Genomic DNA, 20202 nt, shown 5'->3' with positions numbered 1-20202 from the left:
ATTTCAGATGTGTTATGTATGATTTCTAAAGATTCAAAATATATGTAGATGACATTTTATCCCATCATATTTGATTTTGTTTCTTATTTTCCATAAGGACCATTTTGTCAAAATAAAAAAGAGATTTACAAGTAAAGTTTGGTTTGATTGACCACTGCTATCTCCCAAAAGCATAAAATGAGTTAAATTTTCATCATCCATAATGTGCAAATATCTTTGATTTTACTAATGATTAATTTTGTTGTATTACAATCGAAAAATGAATGTTGCAAATTTTCAGTATTGTAAGCAGTTTGGCAAATATGACATTTTCCGTTTGACAATTGCATTTTTTAAGTCTACTTTCCGTATATAAGATATTGTGAATGCATTTCCATTGAAATTCTTTCATTTTATTGGTGATATTAACTTTTTTCATATTGCCCCATACTATTTTCCAATTAATTTCGTGGCCTTAAAATTCTTGCCATTTAAGTTGACATTTTGGATATATATTCTTATTAATCTGCTAATATGTCTCGACTATATTTGAGTTTTAATTCTTTAGATTTGATTTCTTTTTCCATTTCTGTCTAATATAACCATTTCATTAGAAAGTTTCAATTCTATGGATTTTTTTTCATTAATTTCATTATCAATTTCTAAAATTTGTAAGAAGTCGATTGGAATTGGAACTTTTAACTCTTGAAAATTCCGATATACAGTTTGAACGTTCCTTTATCTACACGTTTTTCAAATATAGAACAACAACTGTAATATTTGTTGGTTTCTTCATTCCATATGTCTTTGATATATTTCATGTTACTTTTTAGAAAAGAAAAAAAAAAACAAACAATGGCTTATTTTGAAATGAAATTTTTTAATTAACAAATAATCTCATATTAAGTTCCTCGTTCTTATTAGACCATGTATAAATCATTTTCTGATAAAATAAAGGAATATTTTTAAGATTTAGTCCTTTAATATTTGAACATTTACATAAAAAATACTGATCATTATACTTGTTGTCAAATTGTCGAAGCCAATACTTGCCAATCGCATTCCAGCTTTATAACGGTTCATGAAGAATGCGATAAAGAGACTTTATTTGTTTACTTCTAATGAATAAGTCTATACTAATCATGCCCATTCCGCCCTTTGTTATATCAAGAAAACAAACTTGTCTTTATATTTGGTTAACTTTCCCATCCCATATAAATTTCCAAATAATATTGTTTATTTCTTTTGAATATTTTTCAAGAATTCCCCGCATTTCAATTCCATAACTACACATAGGCACTATGATTTTTTTTACTATTAAGGTTTTAACACTAGATGAAAGTTTCCTGCTTTTTCCAAACGTGGACACAGTTTTTAATCTTTTCTATTATACTTTGCCATATAGCATCATTATCAATTTCATATATCCGTGATTTACTCAGACCTATAATCCATTTAATTTTATTAAATTTTATATTTTTCCTTTTAAGAGATCCTATAAGTAAACCTTTGGTTTTATCAAAATTAATTTTAGATCCCGAAGCTTTTTCATATAGCGTTAGGACATCAAAAGATTTTTCTACTTATTTCTCATTTTTTGTCGAGCCTGCAACTTTTGTTGCAGAAAGCTCGACATAGGGATAGTGATTCGGCGGAGGCGGCGGCGTTAGCTAACTTCTTAAAAGGTTTATATTTTAGAAGGTGAAAGACCTGGATGCTTCATACTTTGTATATAGATGCCTCATGTTACGAAGTTTCCGTCAGTCACATGTCCAATGTCCATGACCTCATTTTCATGGTTCAGTGACCACTTGAAAAAAAAGTTCAAAATTTTTGTAATGTTGAATTCTCTCTTATTATAAGTAATAGGATAACTATATTTGGTATGTGCGTACCTTGCAAGGTCCTCATGTCCGTCAGACAGTTTTCACTTGACCTCGACCTCATTTCATGGATCAGTGAACAAGGTTAAGTTTTGGAGGTCAAGTCCATATCTCAGATACTATAAGTAATGGGGCTAGTATATTTGGTGTATGGAAGGACTGTAAGGTGTACATGTCCAACTGGCAGGTGTCATTTGACCTTGACCTCATTTTCATGGTTCAGTGGTTATAGTTAAGTTTAGTGTTTTGGTCTGTTTTTCTCATACTTTATGCAATAGGTCTACTATATTTGTTGTATGGGATGGTTGGAAGGTGTACATGTCTAGCAGGCAGATGTCATCTGACCTTGACCTCATTTTCATTGTTCAGTGGTCAAAGTTAAGTTTTTAAGGTTTGGTCTTTTTATCTAATATTATATGCCAAAGGTCAACTACATTTGGTGTATGGAAATATATTATGATCTATATGTTAGTCCCGCAGGTTTTATTTGACCATGACCTCAATTGCACGGTTCATTGCACAGTGTTAAGTTTTTGTGTTTTGGTCTATTTTTCTTAAACTATAAGTAATAGGTCAACTATATTTGTTGTATGTAAGCTTTGTGAGCTGTACATGTCTGCCTGGCATTGTTCATCTGACCTTGACCTCATTTTCATGGTTCATTGGTCTTTGTTTAGCTATCTTGGTTAATGTTAAGTTTATGTGACAGTTGTAATCAAGCTTTATACTTAGGACTATCAACATAATATCAATGATTAGTAAAGAAGGCGAGACATTTCAGTGTGTGCACTCTTGTGTTAAAAAGCTGAGCATGCTGAGTGTCATCAGCAAACATGCATAATTTAGTTTCTAAACTTTTAACCCCCACTTAACCAGGTATTTGAATCCTTTCAATTTCCTTGTTACCTCGTATTGTACATGCCATTGGTTCTGCTTGCAAAATGAATATAACGGGTGCTATTGGACAGCCCTGTCTGGCAACGTGTTATCGAAAAATATTTTGAAACATGTCCATTTGTTTTTATACAAGCAAATTAAACTTTTCTAATACAAAATCCACCCAATCCCATTCAACTCTTTCAAAGGCTTTTTGTTGATCAAGAAATATTATTATTCCATCTTCGTCTTCGTTGTCAATATAGTCTATTATATCTTGAATTAATCTGTTAGCATACTAGTGTTTCTTCCTTCAACAAATCCTTTTTGATCTGGATGTATTATTTTTGGTAAGACTTTTTTCAGTCTTATTGCAAGAAGTTTTGCTTTGATGGTATAAGCGGTGTTAAGTAATTTAAGAGGTCTCAAGTTTTTAATATTTTCTCTTTCACCACCCTTATGTAATAACGTAAGAACCCCTTTATGTTGTGATTTACTTAAGGCATTTTTATCAAATATTTCTTGAAGGAGTGTGAAAAAATCATTTTTTATTACAAATGTATATCTCAATATAAAAAGTAAAATTCAGATATAATGTCATCCTCACCTGGCGATTTGTTAGTCTTGAGATCTTTGAGCACTTTTTCTTATTCTTCCATATTTATAATACTTTCAAGCATCTCCTTATCGTCCGAATTTACCTTATTTTCAATAAATTGGCAAAGCTTTTCACCGCTATGTTTGTCCCACCCTTCAGAAGTAAAAAGTGTGGAATAAAATTGTACTTCTTCTTTTAATATTAAATCAATATCATATATATGCTCACCCGTTTTTGTTTTTATACGATTCCATAACTTGTTTTGGCCATAAATATTCTTAATTTCGCTTTCAATTTCGGTTATTCTAGAATTGGTGATACTTGTTTTTTTCTTCTACTAATTTTAATGCTTCAGGTCGTTTTTCAAGTTTTTTAATGTGATTGTTATTATATACTCGATTTAGTGTTTTACTAACATCAATTGTTAGAAATTTTATTTTACTTTTGGCAATATCCCACCATTCTTGTATATCATTATATTTGTCTTTACTATTTTTCCATCCTTCCAAAAATATTTTAAAGGCATTTGAAAACTGTTCAGATTTAATTGTATTTAAATTGATAATAAACTCATCATAGATACCAGGACTAAATTTTATATATATACGCCAGACGCGCGTTTCGTCTACAAAAGACTCATCAGTGACGCTCGAATCCAAAAAAAGTTAAAACAAAAAAAAAAAAACAACAAAAAAACAAAACAAAACAAAAGCCAAATAAAGTACGAAGTTGAGGAGCATTGAGACCCAAAATTCCTAAAAGTGTTGCCAAATACAGCTAAGGTAATCTATGCCTGAGGTAGAAAAGCCTTAGTATTTCAAAAAATTCTAAATTTTGTAAACAGTTAATTTATAAATATAACAATATCAATGATAATTCATGTCAGCACAATAGTGCTGACTACTGGGCTTGTGATACCCTCGGGGAAATAAATCTCTACCAGCAGTGGCATCGACCCATTGGTTGTAAATAAACTCATCATAGATACCAGAACTTAATTTTATATATACGCCAGACGCGCGTTTCGTCTAAAAAAGACTCATCAGTGACGCTCGAATCCAAAAATGTTAATCCACATACCCGACCCTCTTTCTATACCATCTAATTAATTTTTGATGTAACTATGTTTCTATACCATCTAATTAATTTTTGATGTAACTATGTTTCTATACCATCTAATTAATTTTTTATGTAACTATTTCGTGATCACTAAATGGGAAATGAGATATACGAGTGTTAAATATTTTACTATTCAAAGATTTGCTGCAGAAAATAAAATCAATACGAGACTTCGATACGAGATAACGTTTTGTATCTGGAAATCGAGATCTCCATACATCATCTAATTCATATCTCAATAAATAAAGGCAACAGTAGTATACCGCTGTTCAAAACTCATAAATCCATGGACAAAAAACAAAATCGGGGTAACAAACTAAAACTGAGGGAAACGCATTAAATATAAGAGGAAAACAACGACACAACATTAAAATGTAACACACACAGAAACGGACTAAGCATTAGACAAAATCCTATGAGAATAATAAATATAACATCAAAACCAAATACAACAATTTGGGATAGATAAGTACCGTGACACGTCATATTGTTAATGTATATAAAGATTTTTTAATTCAATAGTACCGACGTCATTTTTTTTTTTTGATGTGATGGCATTCTGTCTAGTTTTTTTTTTGTATAAAGTACAATTAAAGTCTCCTAATAATACGGTGTAGTGTTCAACGCTATCATCGTCATACATTTTATTTAAGTTACGCAAATTTCTGTAAAAAGTCTTTCTATCGGAACCGTTGTTCGGTGTATATACATTAGCAATATGATATACAGCATTGTCTCTTTTTATGTCAGACATTTGACATCTTCCGTTTTCATCGTGATAAATAAAAGTTACATTTTCGGAAAATTTCTTTTTCAAAAGGAATTCCACTCCCCTTGAATCAGAAGTTCCGCAATTCCAAACTGATTCACCGCCTCCAAATTTTTTCCAGTCATTACCCCATTTATCAATATCAGATTTAGAACAATGTGTTTCTTGAAGACAAATGATATCAAACTTTTTTAAACTAACCAATTAAAAATCATATCTCGTTTTTTATTGTTTCGTAAACCATTTACGTTTATTGAAGCAATTGACAAAGACATATTAAGTTCGAATAGTTTTTTTTCTTTCTTTCGTCATTTAAATGTTTCACTTGAAAGCTTTGAACCTGGTTACGTCTATTCGGTAAAATAAACTTAACGGATCGTTTATGTGTATACCTCTGTGTAAACAAATCAGGTAAAACTTTAATTATTAAGCGTCGTTTAAATAGTTATCAAAGGTACCAGGATTATAATTTAGTACGCCAGACGCGCGTTTCGTCTACATAAGACTCATCAGTGACGCTCATATCAAAATATTTATAAAGCCAAACAAGTACAAAGTTGAAGAGCATTGAGGATCCAAAATTTAAAAACCGTATAAGGTGTAATAAACAGATACTTATTCATTTTCTCCACATATAACATTATTAAGCGTCGTTTTAAAACCGTAAAAGGTCTAATGAACAGATACTTATTAATCTTCTCCATATATAACATTACAATTTGGTATATCTTACCAAAGTTGTACTTTTTGCAGTATATACATATAGTCATATAAACGAATTATTTCTAAATAAAATATACATACAAAAAATATTATTAAAAAAGTGGACATAATATTTACAGTGATACATTTTGTTTGTTTTTTTTTGTGTGTTTTTTTAAATATTTGTTTTTTAACATTAAAATCAAATTAAATAGTCTGAGTGTTTTTTTTCACATGGGTTTAATCATGATATATTCCTGTCTCTTTTCTTGATACTTTGGATGTCTGGTCAGCAGATGTTGGAGTAGATTTGTCAACAACTTAACATTCGCTTCTTGTTTAGTAAGACGCATAGTTCTGGAATGATTACGCTCAATAGTTTGTGAAAGCATCACAACCCTAATAAACTTCGCCAACAAAATTTTGCACAAACCTCTGAATAATACAAATGGATAATTCAGAGAAAAATATATTATTGCACATCTATTACTACATTTTGACATAATTTGTAACGTAATGAGGACTTGTCCCAATGGAATAACATGTTTTTATACATTGCTAACTTAATTACTGCATTTGATTGTTTGTGATACATAGTCTGTACTCTTATTATCTGGAAGTCTATTGTACTATCACTGCATCGTGATACAACTCCTAAAGTAAGAATAATATCAAAATTAATAGATATCAGGTTCATAGAATGCAATACATTAATACACTTGGAAAAAGTAGAAGTATGGTTTAGTAGGTCTGGAATATGTCTGGTTTTATTTTCTTTCATTCGTTCCGTTGGTTTATAACGTTTGTTTTTGTCATGTTCTATGGACGTTCCTTTTTTGACCTTGGAGTTTGGTATTTTTGTTTTATTATATTTATTTCAATAATACAGAAACACAAAGGTATTACTAAAGCAGAAGAAAAATCATCATTAGATAAGCTCCAAATTGACTATTATTAAGGATTACTTCCATGGTAAGTGTTGTGGTATATGTTTTACCTAATTTCTTTATCAAGCATTTTAAGTGATATTTTTTCGCGAAAATGTAGGACCAATCCGCGCAAATGTAACGCGCCGGGTAAAACAGGTGCGTAGTAACATTTTGATCAAACACCAAATCATGTGTATTCATAGACCCATTAAGAAAAAAGATGCACTTACACAAACAAAATAATACCAATAAGATTTAAGGAATATCACATTTCTGCATGCACGGTTAAAATAACCGACTCAATGCATAACGATCACCAGTATAATTTCATCAAGAATATTATGAATCAAGTGCTGCTACCATTGCAAATTTTTTTATAAAGTAGATTTTGGCATTACATTTGAATCTCAAACTGTGGGAAATTGATAAATATAATAAATTTACCAGTGCTAAAATAAGTGAGAGAATGGTTAATTAACACTTTAACGCTAACAGTGTATAGAGATTTTGAACACATGATGACCGTATATGGTTTTTCTACCTTTAGGTCCTTTTTGAAACCCAAATGATTTGAAATATTCTTTGTTGAGCGTTCCTGATTCCGGATCTTCGGATGCATGCAATGTATAGTGTTGTTTTCAATTTTTCGTTTTATTTGTTTTGTCAATATTTAATATCATTTCAGTAAACTATAGATGTCATTTAAAACATGTTCTATTGTATAGACAATTGCACGGGAAATATTAATTAAATGAACGAAGTATGCTTTACATCAGATTACATTCTTAAGTTTTCTATTTATTTTTTGTAGAGATGAACAAACCATAAAAGCTAATTCCTTTGATAAAATTACATTTGCTTCATATTGTGAAACTAATAACGATAAGGGAATAGTTTCATTTAAGAAATCATTATTATTTATCCATTTGAATAATACTTACTTTCTTGACAAAGTTGGGAAGGCTGAAGCATGCCCTATGAATATCGGTGTTGTAAAATTTTAAATTCATATTTTCTATTTCATTCTCTGTGTACTCCTTCAAAGGTTCTTTAAAACTAGAATTCTAATAAAAATCAGGATAGTCGTAATATTGATTCACATATTTTTAGTAGTAACAGTTCCCTTTTATTATGTTTTTAAAAGATACATCCACGTAAAAAAAAAAACCGTCGCTGCGACGACTTTCCATAGAAATTACTATTTGTATATAAAGACAGTGGTATCATTTATTCAACGAAGTAATAATTTTGTAATTAAATGTTGAACTTTGCATTTTGTTTTACTGAAATGCGTCTTTATTTAATATTTTAAACTTAAAAAGAATTAGTTTTAGTTTTACATTGACAACAACGTACGTGCATTTAAATGTGTAACATATCAGTTAAAATTGAATTGTGCACTAAACACAAATTTAAAATGTTCCTTACTTTGTTAAGACTACAAACAATAAAGCCAAAATGACCACCATTAACTGTTAGCTGAACAGAATATCCAAAATCAACTTTGGGAAATATTTTCCTAGATATGGTCATCATCTCCTTGATCAATGGGAGATCCATGAAAATGTTTTCACCTGTAAATTAATGAAACTTTATTACGATATATACCACATCTTTTAAAATGATTTCTGTACATTTATTCTTAAACTTGAAAAAAGAAATATTTTATCGTAAAAGGATTCTGGACTATTGCAAATACATATAAACATATCGAAAAACAAAAGCAATATGGAATGCAATGTGAATGTGTTAAAGTTTGGGAAGGATGGCATACATTACTCAAAATTAGATGTCATCAATCTCCATGAGAACCCAAAATGCGGATTAACCAGATGAATCTATAATTCCTTGAACTAATAAGGGATCCGCGAAACACAACGTACACGCTCTCTGTAACATCTTTTTATAAGCGGTGAACAAGAAATGTAGTCATATTTTGCTCATTGCTTGTGAAATATACAATGCGAAAGTTGTTTGAATTACTGCTACTTCTAACGAAACCATGATTTCTATGTCTATTTTCAGAGACGTAAACTAGATATTTGTTGATAAATTCAATATCTGAATTAAATGTGATTTCTACCTGTACTAGATTTCACAGTCATTTAGGAGAAAACTTAAATTATTCATTGTTGTACCCTTCGAGGTTTAAAAAAGTGAAATAACAATAACATACCGAACTCAAATAAGAATTAAAAACAAAAAGTTCCAAATCAAATGTCAAATCAGTCAAAAGCTGAAACAATTAAACGAATAGAAAAAGAACTCACATACTCCTGACTTAATTCAAGTTACCTTGAAAACATAAAACACCATCTTGTCTTAGCGCCGTTTTCATACTTTTGAAATATTCATCTGTAAACAATCCTTCGCCAGGTCCTGTAATTTAATTAAGTTAAATAACATACAGTTTCCTGACACTATCACTATCAAATAATAGCAAAAAAAGATAACCAGATAACCAGTAATCAAATTGATAACAATTCTTGTTTAAATCATGATTAAAAATAAACTGAACAATGGCTTATCGTTGATAATCTTCAGATATTTTCCCATACAGCCCGTAACACAGAAGTGATCAAATTGATGTTTCTTTACCGTCAAAATTAGCTACGTTATCGACAAACTTAATTGAGTAGTGACCGAACTATTGGTACTTAAACGTTAAAAAGATTGACAATGCTGACACACTTTCATGTGTCGATAATCAAGTTTAATACCGATAATATTGAAAATAATTCTAATAATATGAAACAAAATATGTCAATGCACCATTTCGATTGGGCGAAAAGTAGTCATTTCTTCAAAGTCAGAACAGAAAAAAAGATTTATGGAAGGACGTCTTGATAGTATTATTTCCTTTACAATTTTACCCAAAACTAAAAGAAATATACTGGTAAACAATTAAAAAGGTGTTTGATAGGAATGAGGTCCTTTATTTTTTCGGACTACAATGTGTACCGTATGTGTGATGGATTTGAATTCAATCAATAACTTTGAAATGTTTTCTCATATGTATACACAAAAGGGAGGACTGGTATTTGTATTTCTGTTAGAATATGTATTCGTCCGTTTCACATGCCAAACTTTTTTCTAGTACAGTTTAAACGGGAAAATTTTGTTGTATAGATTTTTTTTTAATATGACAAAATAAGGAGCAAAACTATTTCTTGCAATGGCACACACAGAGAATATTTTTTTTTAGTAAAAATCAGTAAAATAGAATTTCTCCAAAATATACCATGGCCAGGACCTGACAGTTTTTAGCAGTGTACAAATGAAAATCGTCCGGAAAACTGCGCTTGCTGTCATTTTGAGGGATCATGCAACATTTCACCTATTACCCATAAACAATAAAGGTTCTCAATTACTAAAAAAAGTTCTAAAAGAGATAATTTCAAATCAGAGTAAACATATTTACTTCCTTATATCCAGTCGAATTTGTCTATAGGTTACACAAAGCTGGTTCTTAAAACGTTTGTATCAGGGAAAACATTTTTCTTTGACTTTTAAAACATGTAGGGGAAACGGATTTCCTAACCATTCACATATAATATTCCGTATTTCTAATTTTTTGTTCGATAACGTAAATTATACGACTTTTTTTTATGACTACGTGAACTTGTGCCATTTATTTTTGCTGGTCTTTAGGAAGACAATTTACAATTGTGCAGTGAACGGAGGCACTTATACATAACCTTATAATTCTGTTTGGAAACAAAAATAAATTCCCAATATATAAATATATATACATGTATTATATGTCGTGTACATGATTGGATTTTGTAGATATAACTACCGCACAGAAAAAGTATCATGGATTTCGAGGCTTTCATATTCAAGGTTTTGAATTCTATCCTTGTTGAAAACCTACAGTTCCTTAAAACATCAATTATTTTTTTGTAAATTGACTGCCGTCTCCCTGAACATGCTAACACTTAAGTCATATCTTTTCATTTTCATATTTTTTTTCCCTGTTTGTCTCTGTTGTCTTGATTGTTGGAACGATTAGTAGTATCTAACAATATTTATGAAAACTTTCTGAGAATTATGAATATTTCTTCTCTGTCAGATATGGATCATTACCAATGATAAAATGAAGTGCCGTACATCACATCTTATAGAGGTTTAAATTTAAAATATTCGTCAATAACTTAAGATATAGAGCAATTTTGTCTTCAACATTTCAAATTTTAAAGGGTACATTTGTATTTTTTACTTCGATTTGAAGGAAATTTATTTCAGTTTTTTCTGTGACAAAGTACAAGCATGTCGGTATTGCAACAATGTATGATTGACATAATCCCGGGGACATAATAAACAGATAGGTATGAAAAAGAAAAGATATGGGGTATTCTGTATAAGACGAAAGAAAAACTATTACAGTGTTGAATCCCATAAATATTCACAGTGCAAGCAGTATATAATATCTACATTGAGCAAATCGATGAGGTCATGTTTATTGTAGAAACGATGGATGCGACCCCGATAAAGTCATGATCAATGTCATTCAATCAATGAGTTTTTATGCTATTCATGAATTCATCTGAGTCGCAGTCATTGTTTCTGTGGTAGTAAACATAAAATCGAAGATTTACCCTTGTCTGTACGTCTGTACGTCCGGTCTATACATTTTTTGTCAAATATATATCGGCTTGTGTATGTCGGATTGGTTTGGTATTTGGTCTGAAGCTTTATCAAGGTGAATTGTACCGTGTCTCCCCTTTTCAGGTCTGTCATTCGTCTACTTCCTGTTTGTCCTCGTAGTGAACGCACCCGACTACGCGTGCAGTAAAAAGTGTACTCTTACGTCGGATACCGGGCAGTTTCTTTGTTATATCTGTACTTTATCAAATACATGTACATGTTAATATTTACTTAATATTAAATAGGTAAAGATTATTGCTGAAAGCCCGTTCAGGGTTTCTTTCTTGAGTATGATTATATAATTTTTCACATGCTTGAACTCATTGACGATAATGTAAGGTGCTCTATTAGAAAAAAATGGATTTCTAGTTCGGGTTTGTTTTGTACATTTAGTTTAACAGATATGATCCAATGGAAATTTTCACATGGAACCTTCGGTAAATAGGAAAATGAAAAGATATGGGGTAATTTACAGAGAGACCACACTCCATCCATGAGAAAAACGGAGGGAATTTAAAAATCTAGAGGTCTCCACAAGGCTTTCAACAAGGGTGGAATCTCACTCTTTCTGAAAAGCTCTAAATCGCCCCAACCTGTACATACGTTTGGTCATCAAGAGATTCTGGTTTCTCTTTTTGTGTGTCATAAACATTCAATTCGGATTTGGATTTAATTTACCGTACATTAAATCTTAGGACGGTCAGAACATTTTAAGGGCGCAACAGATCGAAGTACAATTTTAAGTAGTACATAGATGTGCAATAATTCAGCTTCCTGTACATGTTCATGAATTTCTAAATTTTGAATGTTGATTTCTTTAAAAAAAAACATTTTTTTACAATAAAAAATCTCAAAATGTCCGTTAACAATGAAAAGGTTTGACCATGAAAAATCACATATCTAAGAAAAGCAGTCGTTTAATTGATTATAAGAAAGTTTCAGTATATCATGTCAAATTTCTTTAATTTGAGAGTTTTCCTTTAGTTACAAATGTAGCTCCATGTCTGATGGTGAAATAAAAATGAATGTCTCAGAAAGTGGTGAATTAGTTTCCATAAATGACAGATGAATCGGGCCAAGCTTAGTAACTTACAGTAAACAGACTATTGTAACATTGACGCACTCGTCGAACTGTTTCAAAGATTTGTGTTTATGACCAAAAATTTATATACAACTTTATTTATAAATTAATCTGAATTTCATAGCGCGTCGTCACAATAATGAAAGTTATAAAAAAAAATCTATAACCAGCAGATCTATACTTCTATAAAGAAAGTATTCTTGTACAAAAGGGTATTTATTATAAAATGGTCCTAACTATAGAATAGGTTGTTTACCACAGAAATCTTAAACGGAAGTTTCGACAATTTTAAACAGAAGAGATTTGAAAATAAATTTAACTTTAAATAAACACTGAAATAATTTTAATACCTCGAATGTGTAAAGAATAAACCAACAATCTCAATCTTTAAAAGTGTCTTCATTGCACTAACCGACGAGTTCATGTTTACAGTTGAAATAGTGGATGTGACTCCAATAAATTCATTATCATTGTAGTCATGAATATTTATCGCTTATATTAAATTGACAAGCATTAGCCTTTCAAAAAGGGCTAGTCAACTCGTAGCTGATGAAAATGGAAAGTGCTCTCGCTTTGTAGATTTATTCATTTTCTAGTAAGAGTAGCCACGTGCATCAATCAACAAATTTTACCACACACGTGAGGTCACACGTTATGAAGTAGTATTTATCGTTTAACGTTGTTGTTTACGAAACTCCAGAACATTCGACTATTTATAAATAAAATTTACCTGTGTACCATTATCACGAATATGCATGATTAATGACCAGGCAAAATCTAATTGCTAAAATAGAGAGGACAATGCACCAACTGTTTCTACAGCTAATATCAGTTACATGTAACATGATTCACGTCTCGTAATATCTTCCAATCAGGTAGCAAGAAAAATTCACGCACTGACTGTCCATCGTTCAATTCTTAATATCGACTCCTAGGAGTCGATAATAAAGATTTTTTCGAGGTCGCACCAACTGTTTCTACAGCTAAGATCAGTTACATGTAACATGATCTCGTCGATTCGCACGACGAAGCCATTGTTTATGACAGAACACACATTCTAGATTATTTATTTTTGTTTCCGTCAGTTCGAAAGTATTTGATCATATCAACTCCTTTGTATTTCATAATATATGTCATGAACAAAGACATATGTTCGATTTAATAATGATTTCCTCGTAACAAATGATAGAAATTTCGGAGATCCCGTATTTAATCCTTTACCGTTAAAATGAAAATGCCAATGACAGAGGTTGATTATAAAAAAATGTTTTACTGTGTTAAAAAAACTTCGACTTAAACAATGAAAACTTACACGTTGGACATGAAATATTTTGTCGATGAAGAAAATTAAATTATGTCACTTCTGAAATAAGTTTGTCGATAACGTAACTTTTTCTGACGGTAAAGAAACGCGAATTCGATCACTACTCTGTTACGGGCTGTACTAGAAAGAAACTTATTTCACTGTTTTGTTCTTTTCTATATGTTTACAAAACTTTATATTAACTGTTTACAAAACATTGAATTTTTGAAATACTAAGGTTTTTCTACCCCAGGAATACATTACCTTAGCAACATTTGGCAAAACTTTTAGGATTTTTTTGGTCATCAATGCTCTTCAACTCTTTTTTTATTTGAAGGTCACTGATGAGTCTTTTGTATACGAAACGCGTGTCTGGCGCAAATGCAAAATTTTAATCCTGGTATCTATGATGAGTTTATGTACAAGTATTTGCTTTGTATTTATTACATGCATTTATCATACAATATAAACAATGTGATTTAAAAAAAAAAATATTTCATTAAAGCGTCACATACCTTCAAAACAAGAGTCTGTAATTATAACATCGAATTCCCCACTGTGTTCTTTCATATAGTGTGCCCCATTTGCAATAATTAATTCAACGCGGTCTTCGTCATAATCTTGTGACAGACTAGGGAGATACTTCTTACAAGTATCCACAACTTTCTTTAAAAAATAAGACGAAATTGTATACACATTTAAAATTGGTAGAAACTAAGGTGTCGACTCCCTCAGGCTAACCTAACCTCAGATGGATTTGGCTAATTTATTTTTAGATGTTTTGGTTACTAGTATATATCTTTTCAAATTGTTAGGTTGTCATACATCATTGACTTTCAAATAACCGACTTTGAGCGTTCCTGATGAAGGTAAATCCGAAACTAAGTTTTTTTTCTAAAGGATACAATGAACCTATATGTAAGTCTAATAAATCACGAAAGCAAAAGTAGACACGAAGAGAGGACATTAAGTATTGTTTCTGTTTTTTTATTCCACTCACGACGTACACTGTGTTGTTCCTTTAGTCCCTTCTTATTTTGTGTATATTTCACAACATGTTCGCTATGCTTGTGTCTTAAGCCACATTTTAGATTTCAATGAACGTAATTTATGTATAATTGGTTATTTGATAAATGATGAAATGCATTATCTCAAACTTTAACGATTTGGTGATCAAGTTTGGCTGCACATGTAGAATTAATATTCTTTTATTTTGAAACCGAATAGGACATTTAACACATATAGAATCTGTAGATATACATATCATCAATGTTAACACATTGATCATTTGAATAAACTTAAATTCTTCTAAATAGTTATCATTTTGAAACCGAAGTAAAATCTTTAATTATTGGTACTTACATTTAACAATTATAACAAACGTAATCTATATTACTATATATCCTCGTTTCATTCGGTTCATGCTTTTAAGAACGCATTGTGAATTCACAATTTCCATTGAAAACGCATGCATAGTACGAATTAATATGACGTACGCAAGCATACGATCTGACCATGATAACAGTTACGAGTACTCATGAACCTACATTCTGTCGATACTGTTTACCTACACATTGTCATTGTTTTTATTTTAGTTGTATCTTTTTTCTTTTGAAGTGATCCAATTGCAACTGGTGTACAGCGGGGTTTACAGTTTGTTCTGATCTGATGCAGTGCTTAACATAACGTTAATTGGAGGGTTGGGTTGGGCTTAACCCTGTCACATTCATTATGTATCTGTATCAAGACAAGAACCTGTAATTTATTTGTTGGCATAGATTCACGTCTGTCATATATGTTTTTGTAAATTATATTGTTATAGATAAAGGCGTAAATTTTCTCGTTTGAATTGTTTATATTTTTCATGTTTGGGCCTTTTATAGCTTACTGTATGGTATTGGCTTTCTCATTGTTGATGACGTACTTATACTTGGCCATATACTCTGGTGGACAGACGCTCGCTTTCAATTATTATAATCTGTATGCCAGACGCACTTGTTGTTAGCAAGAGATGGATTAAAAAATTGATAAACCCCAAGGAAAATTCAAAACGGAAAATCCATAAGCAATGTGCAAAATCAATTGATTTAAAAACCACTGTCATACTCCCGACCTGGCACAGGTATTTTTAGATGTAGAAAATGGAGGATTATACTTGGTTTTATAAATAGCTATGCAAACATTTGTACGAGACGACTAGATTGAATCTATAAAGTATAAGTACCTTATCAATTTCACAAGCGACAACTTTCCGTACAGATTTGTGCTTAAGAACCTCTTTTACAACTCCACCACCACCAGCACCAACGACCAAAACCTATAAAACAAATAGAAGATGATACAGAACAACCAAACGTTTATCATATTCATCGGTAGTGCAACCATCAAACCTTTAAATGAGCTGAAAGTTGAAAATTATTTGAAAGTGGGTACTTCTTATACACTCTACTGAGTAACATATTTTGGTATCGAAGTTGAGCGGATGATCTTTTCAATAATTTATTTCGGTACTGACATGATTTAACAAACTTTACTAAAATTGTCCGTTTATAAATTTTGAAATTATTAAGAAACTAAGGTTTCAACTCCCTCAGGCAAAGTTAGCTTTAGATGAATTTGGCTATTTATTTTAGGTATTTTTGACATACAGCTCTTCCACGGTTTCGGTACTTATACATCTTAGGATTTTAAATGTTTGGCTCTGAGCGTTCCTGATGAAGGCAAATCCAGAAAAGCGCTTCGGGCGCAATGCATTTTTATACGTTTTGTCTTCATTTTTTTATAAATGATATTAAAGATTATCATCGAATAAATTCAATAGATTGCATTCACAGAGGGGTTTAATTTGAATAGTTTTTAATTCAAAATAATGTTTCCCTTTCCTTAATTTTACTTGCCAATCATTGTTGAATATTCTGTATATTGTAGCACCCCAATATTCCTTTTTTCATATCCTGCTAGCATGGTTTACAAATGGGGTTCTTAATATCAAAGTTTACGTACTAGTATATCAAATAAACTTTAGGAATTTTTGGTCCCCAATGCTCTCCAACCTTTTACTTTTTTGTCTTTTAGACTTTCTAAATAGTCTTTTGTAGATGCAACGTACGTCTGATGCAATTTCCTAATTTAATACTGGTATCTAAAATGAGTTTATTTGTATATACTTGTGAATTGAAGTTGTAGGAAAGAAATAGGTCTCTGTTTATATATTCCTAAAGATACTTACATTTCAATACCACCGGTTGCCTCCTTTAGTCCTTGAAAAAATTGATAAATGTGTACATAAATTTCTAAAAAAAATAAGGATGATACCTTTTCTGGTTTTGGATGACAGTTTAAGGGTAAGTGAGCCATCATTTCCAAATAGGCAAACTCATCCCGTTCAGCAGCCGATATAACACCATCTAACACAAGGACATTTCCGAATGATTTACTGCAAATATAGAAAAAAGGCTTTCTTAAAATAACTTTTAGGCCATTTTTCAATTCTTATATTTTCTGCCATTAATCTCCTTACTTTGAATATTCCGGGATTTCTCCTAATTCTTTATCGTCTGGAGAATATTTTTAAAGATTTAAGTTGATAATTCTTCCGAGAAAAAAACAATAATACACAAGCTCATTACGGCGTAAATTTTAGTATGAACATGTTTTCAGAATGTCCAATAAATTTAAGATAACAAATTGTTCGATGGAATGTTTATATCCGAAACTACTAGTACGTACCTATCTTGGCTTGTTGATTTCATATGTAGTTTTGATGCCAGTCCTTAACAATTTAAATCTATTTAGCATGTTCATCAATATTGGCGTTTTTTTTTCAAAAAGGGACGTTTCCACTGATAATTCTGTAAAGCCAAAAAACCCACATGTTTATGAAAGACTTTTGGACCAGCTATAACATTTCCATATTTACCAACCTTTATGACAGTTTTTAGTGTAACTAAAGATTAAGACAACAGTACTGTACCAAAGATCAGATTTCGTAAATCAATAATAGTTTTTGTGTGTCCGAAACTTCAGTATATAACTCATTATAATTTATTAGTTGTAAATTATTTGACATCTGTTTTTTTTTGTAATACAATATGGTAAAATAACTTTGTTTTTCAATTCAGGGCTTGTCATAGATAACTATACGGTGTTGATTTTATCATTTGTTAAAGATCAAACGTTAACCTATAAGTATAGAAGTTTACATCTATATAGATATATTTACTAGATGAAATTTCAACATAAAACATTACAAAAGTAGTATTAAACAATATCAGACATGTAAACATACTAAAATCATAAAATCTTTCAACAGTTGCTGATAAATAATCAGGATTGCCCATGAAAGACATGCGATTTATTTCTATTGGGGTCCCTTTTTATCTTTCATTTTGGTGGAAAGATGTCTCGTTTTCAATGAAACCAATTTGCAAAATCATTTCTATTTGACTACGGCATGGCAAAAAAGAAGATAAACTAATGACACATAAAAATAAAAACAGTATAGAAAATATAATATAGAAGCAAAACGAACCTCACCAAAAACCGGGTGTGATCGTATGTGCTATTAAAAACATTTTAGTTATAGATTATGAGAAAACGTGAGTAGTAGTGTTCATTCCTTTGACTTACCTTTTAATAACAAGTATTTCTTGAAATTCTGTTTTTTCAAAGTATAGAATTCTCTCTATTTCTATACCAATGCTATAGCCACTCCACTTGTCGTTTTCCTCTCGAAACCAGTTTCCATCAATATGCTCCATTGTGATTAATATATGTCTAGTAAGTTTAGAAAAAAGACACGAAACAATAGATGAAAAATTGATCACAAACGATTAACATTGAGGATACATATTGATTACATTTTCGATAATCCATTTTAATCCTATCAAATATACCAATGCATAATATTAATTTTGGTTTATAAGTGTTTTTTCAAAAGGATAAGTAAATGCAAATTAGGAACATATTTTGCACGTTATTTTGTATCATAGCTTTTTTCTAATTATATTAGTTGAACAATATTGATAAAATATATCAATTATATATGTTTTTCATTTGATCACAGTATGTATGCATTTATGTTTGCTTGATAAAGGATTTTTTTAAATTGAGTAAAACTTGATTCCACTCTTTAGTAAAATGGGAAAGTTATTACAAACGCCGAGAAGGACCGATTGTCATATAGTACGACAGCTTTGTGAAAAATTGTGCACATACTGCTACAAGTATGAAATTTGGCATAGACCTTCCTAAACTACAACTCTTTTATTTCAGATAGGGAGGCATTTGAAAAAAAATGTCTCACTTCCGATAAAATCCAAAATGGCGGATATCATTCTTGAATCAGCCAAATATCAGAGACTAGTGTGTGAAAAGTTTTTTTTTTTATCATGCTGCTATAATAATATTTGGTACACATCTTTGTTAAGTACTACTTTTAGATATATTATATAGATGACATGTCTTTAAAACCCCTACTTCCGGTAAAATCCAACACGGCTAACATTGTACTAACATAAGCTTATTTTTTTAGGGAAGGTGATTGAAATGTATTTTGACGTTTTGCTTCTATCATTAAAATGTGCAGGAACCTTTCTTTGATGCGACTAATGGATACAATGTATAAGACGTATGTCTTTAAAATCCGTACGCCCGGTAATATTCAAAATGGCAGACATAGAAATATCATTATTTTATTTTGATATTGAACTTTTTTTCAAAATATAAAGGAAATGTTTTTTTTTGTGCTGATTATTTAACTTTTGGCTTGAAGTTATCCTCTAAACCACTTATTCTATTCTATAGTTAATGTAACCACATATTCTGTTCTATAGTTAATGTAACCACTTATTCTGTTCTATACTAGTAGTTAATGTAACCACTTATTCTGTTCTATAGTTAATGTAACCACTTATTCTGTCCTATAGTTAATGTAACCACTTATTCTATTCTATAGTTAATGTAACACTTATTCTGTTCTGCAAATGTTTGCACCTGTCCTAAGTCAGGAATCTGATGTACAGTAGTTGTCGTTTGTTTATGTTATTTATACGTGTTTCTCGTTTCTCGTTTTTTTTATTTTATATAGATGAGACCGTTGGTTTTCCCGTTTGAATGGTTTTACACTAGTAATTTTGGGGCCCTTTATAGCTTGTTGTTCGGTGTGAGCCAAGGCTCCATGTTGAAGGCCGTACATTGACCTATAATGGTTTACTTTATTTAAATTGTTATTTGGATTGAGAGTTGTCTCATTGGCACTCACACCGCATTTTCCTATCTCTATATAGTTAATGTTTAAATACAAAGTTAACACTTC

At 30.8% G+C, this 20202-nt stretch overlaps 1 protein-coding gene across 1 annotated transcript; it reads right to left on the bottom strand.

The window, feature by feature from the left end:
* Nucleotides 1–5940: 5940 nt before the first annotated feature.
* LOC143044788 (spermidine synthase-like) lies at nt 5941–18646 on the bottom strand. The gene is made up of 8 exons (XM_076216948.1): nt 18516–18646; nt 17202–17322; nt 16111–16203; nt 14402–14552; nt 9151–9234; nt 8284–8429; nt 7797–7919; nt 5941–6580 (listed from the first exon to the last, which is right to left on the bottom strand). The coding sequence occupies exons 1-8, from the start codon at nt 18644–18646 to the stop codon at nt 6548–6550; spliced, it is 882 nt and encodes a 293-aa protein (XP_076073063.1). The 3' UTR covers nt 5941–6547.
* Nucleotides 18647–20202: the final 1556 nt, after the last annotated feature.

This window comes from Mytilus galloprovincialis, chromosome 9 (assembly GCF_965363235.1).
Source record: "Mytilus galloprovincialis chromosome 9, xbMytGall1.hap1.1, whole genome shotgun sequence".
Lineage (NCBI taxonomy): Eukaryota > Metazoa > Mollusca > Bivalvia > Mytilida > Mytilidae > Mytilus > Mytilus galloprovincialis.
This window is presented reverse-complemented; position numbering and strand designations above follow the sequence as displayed.

Coding starts and splice junctions, on each gene's coding strand:
- LOC143044788 (XM_076216948.1), bottom strand. CDS start 18,646: ATGGAGCATATTGATGGAAACTGGTTTCGAGAGGAAAACGACAAGTGG. Junction 17,323..18,515: donor GAAATACTTGTTATTAAAAG/GTAAGTCAAAGG, acceptor CTATATTTGCAG/TAAATCATTCGGAAATGTCC. Junction 9,235..14,401: donor TACAGACTCTTGTTTTGAAG/GTATGTGACGCT, acceptor ATTAAATTACAG/GACCTGGCGAAGGATTGTTT.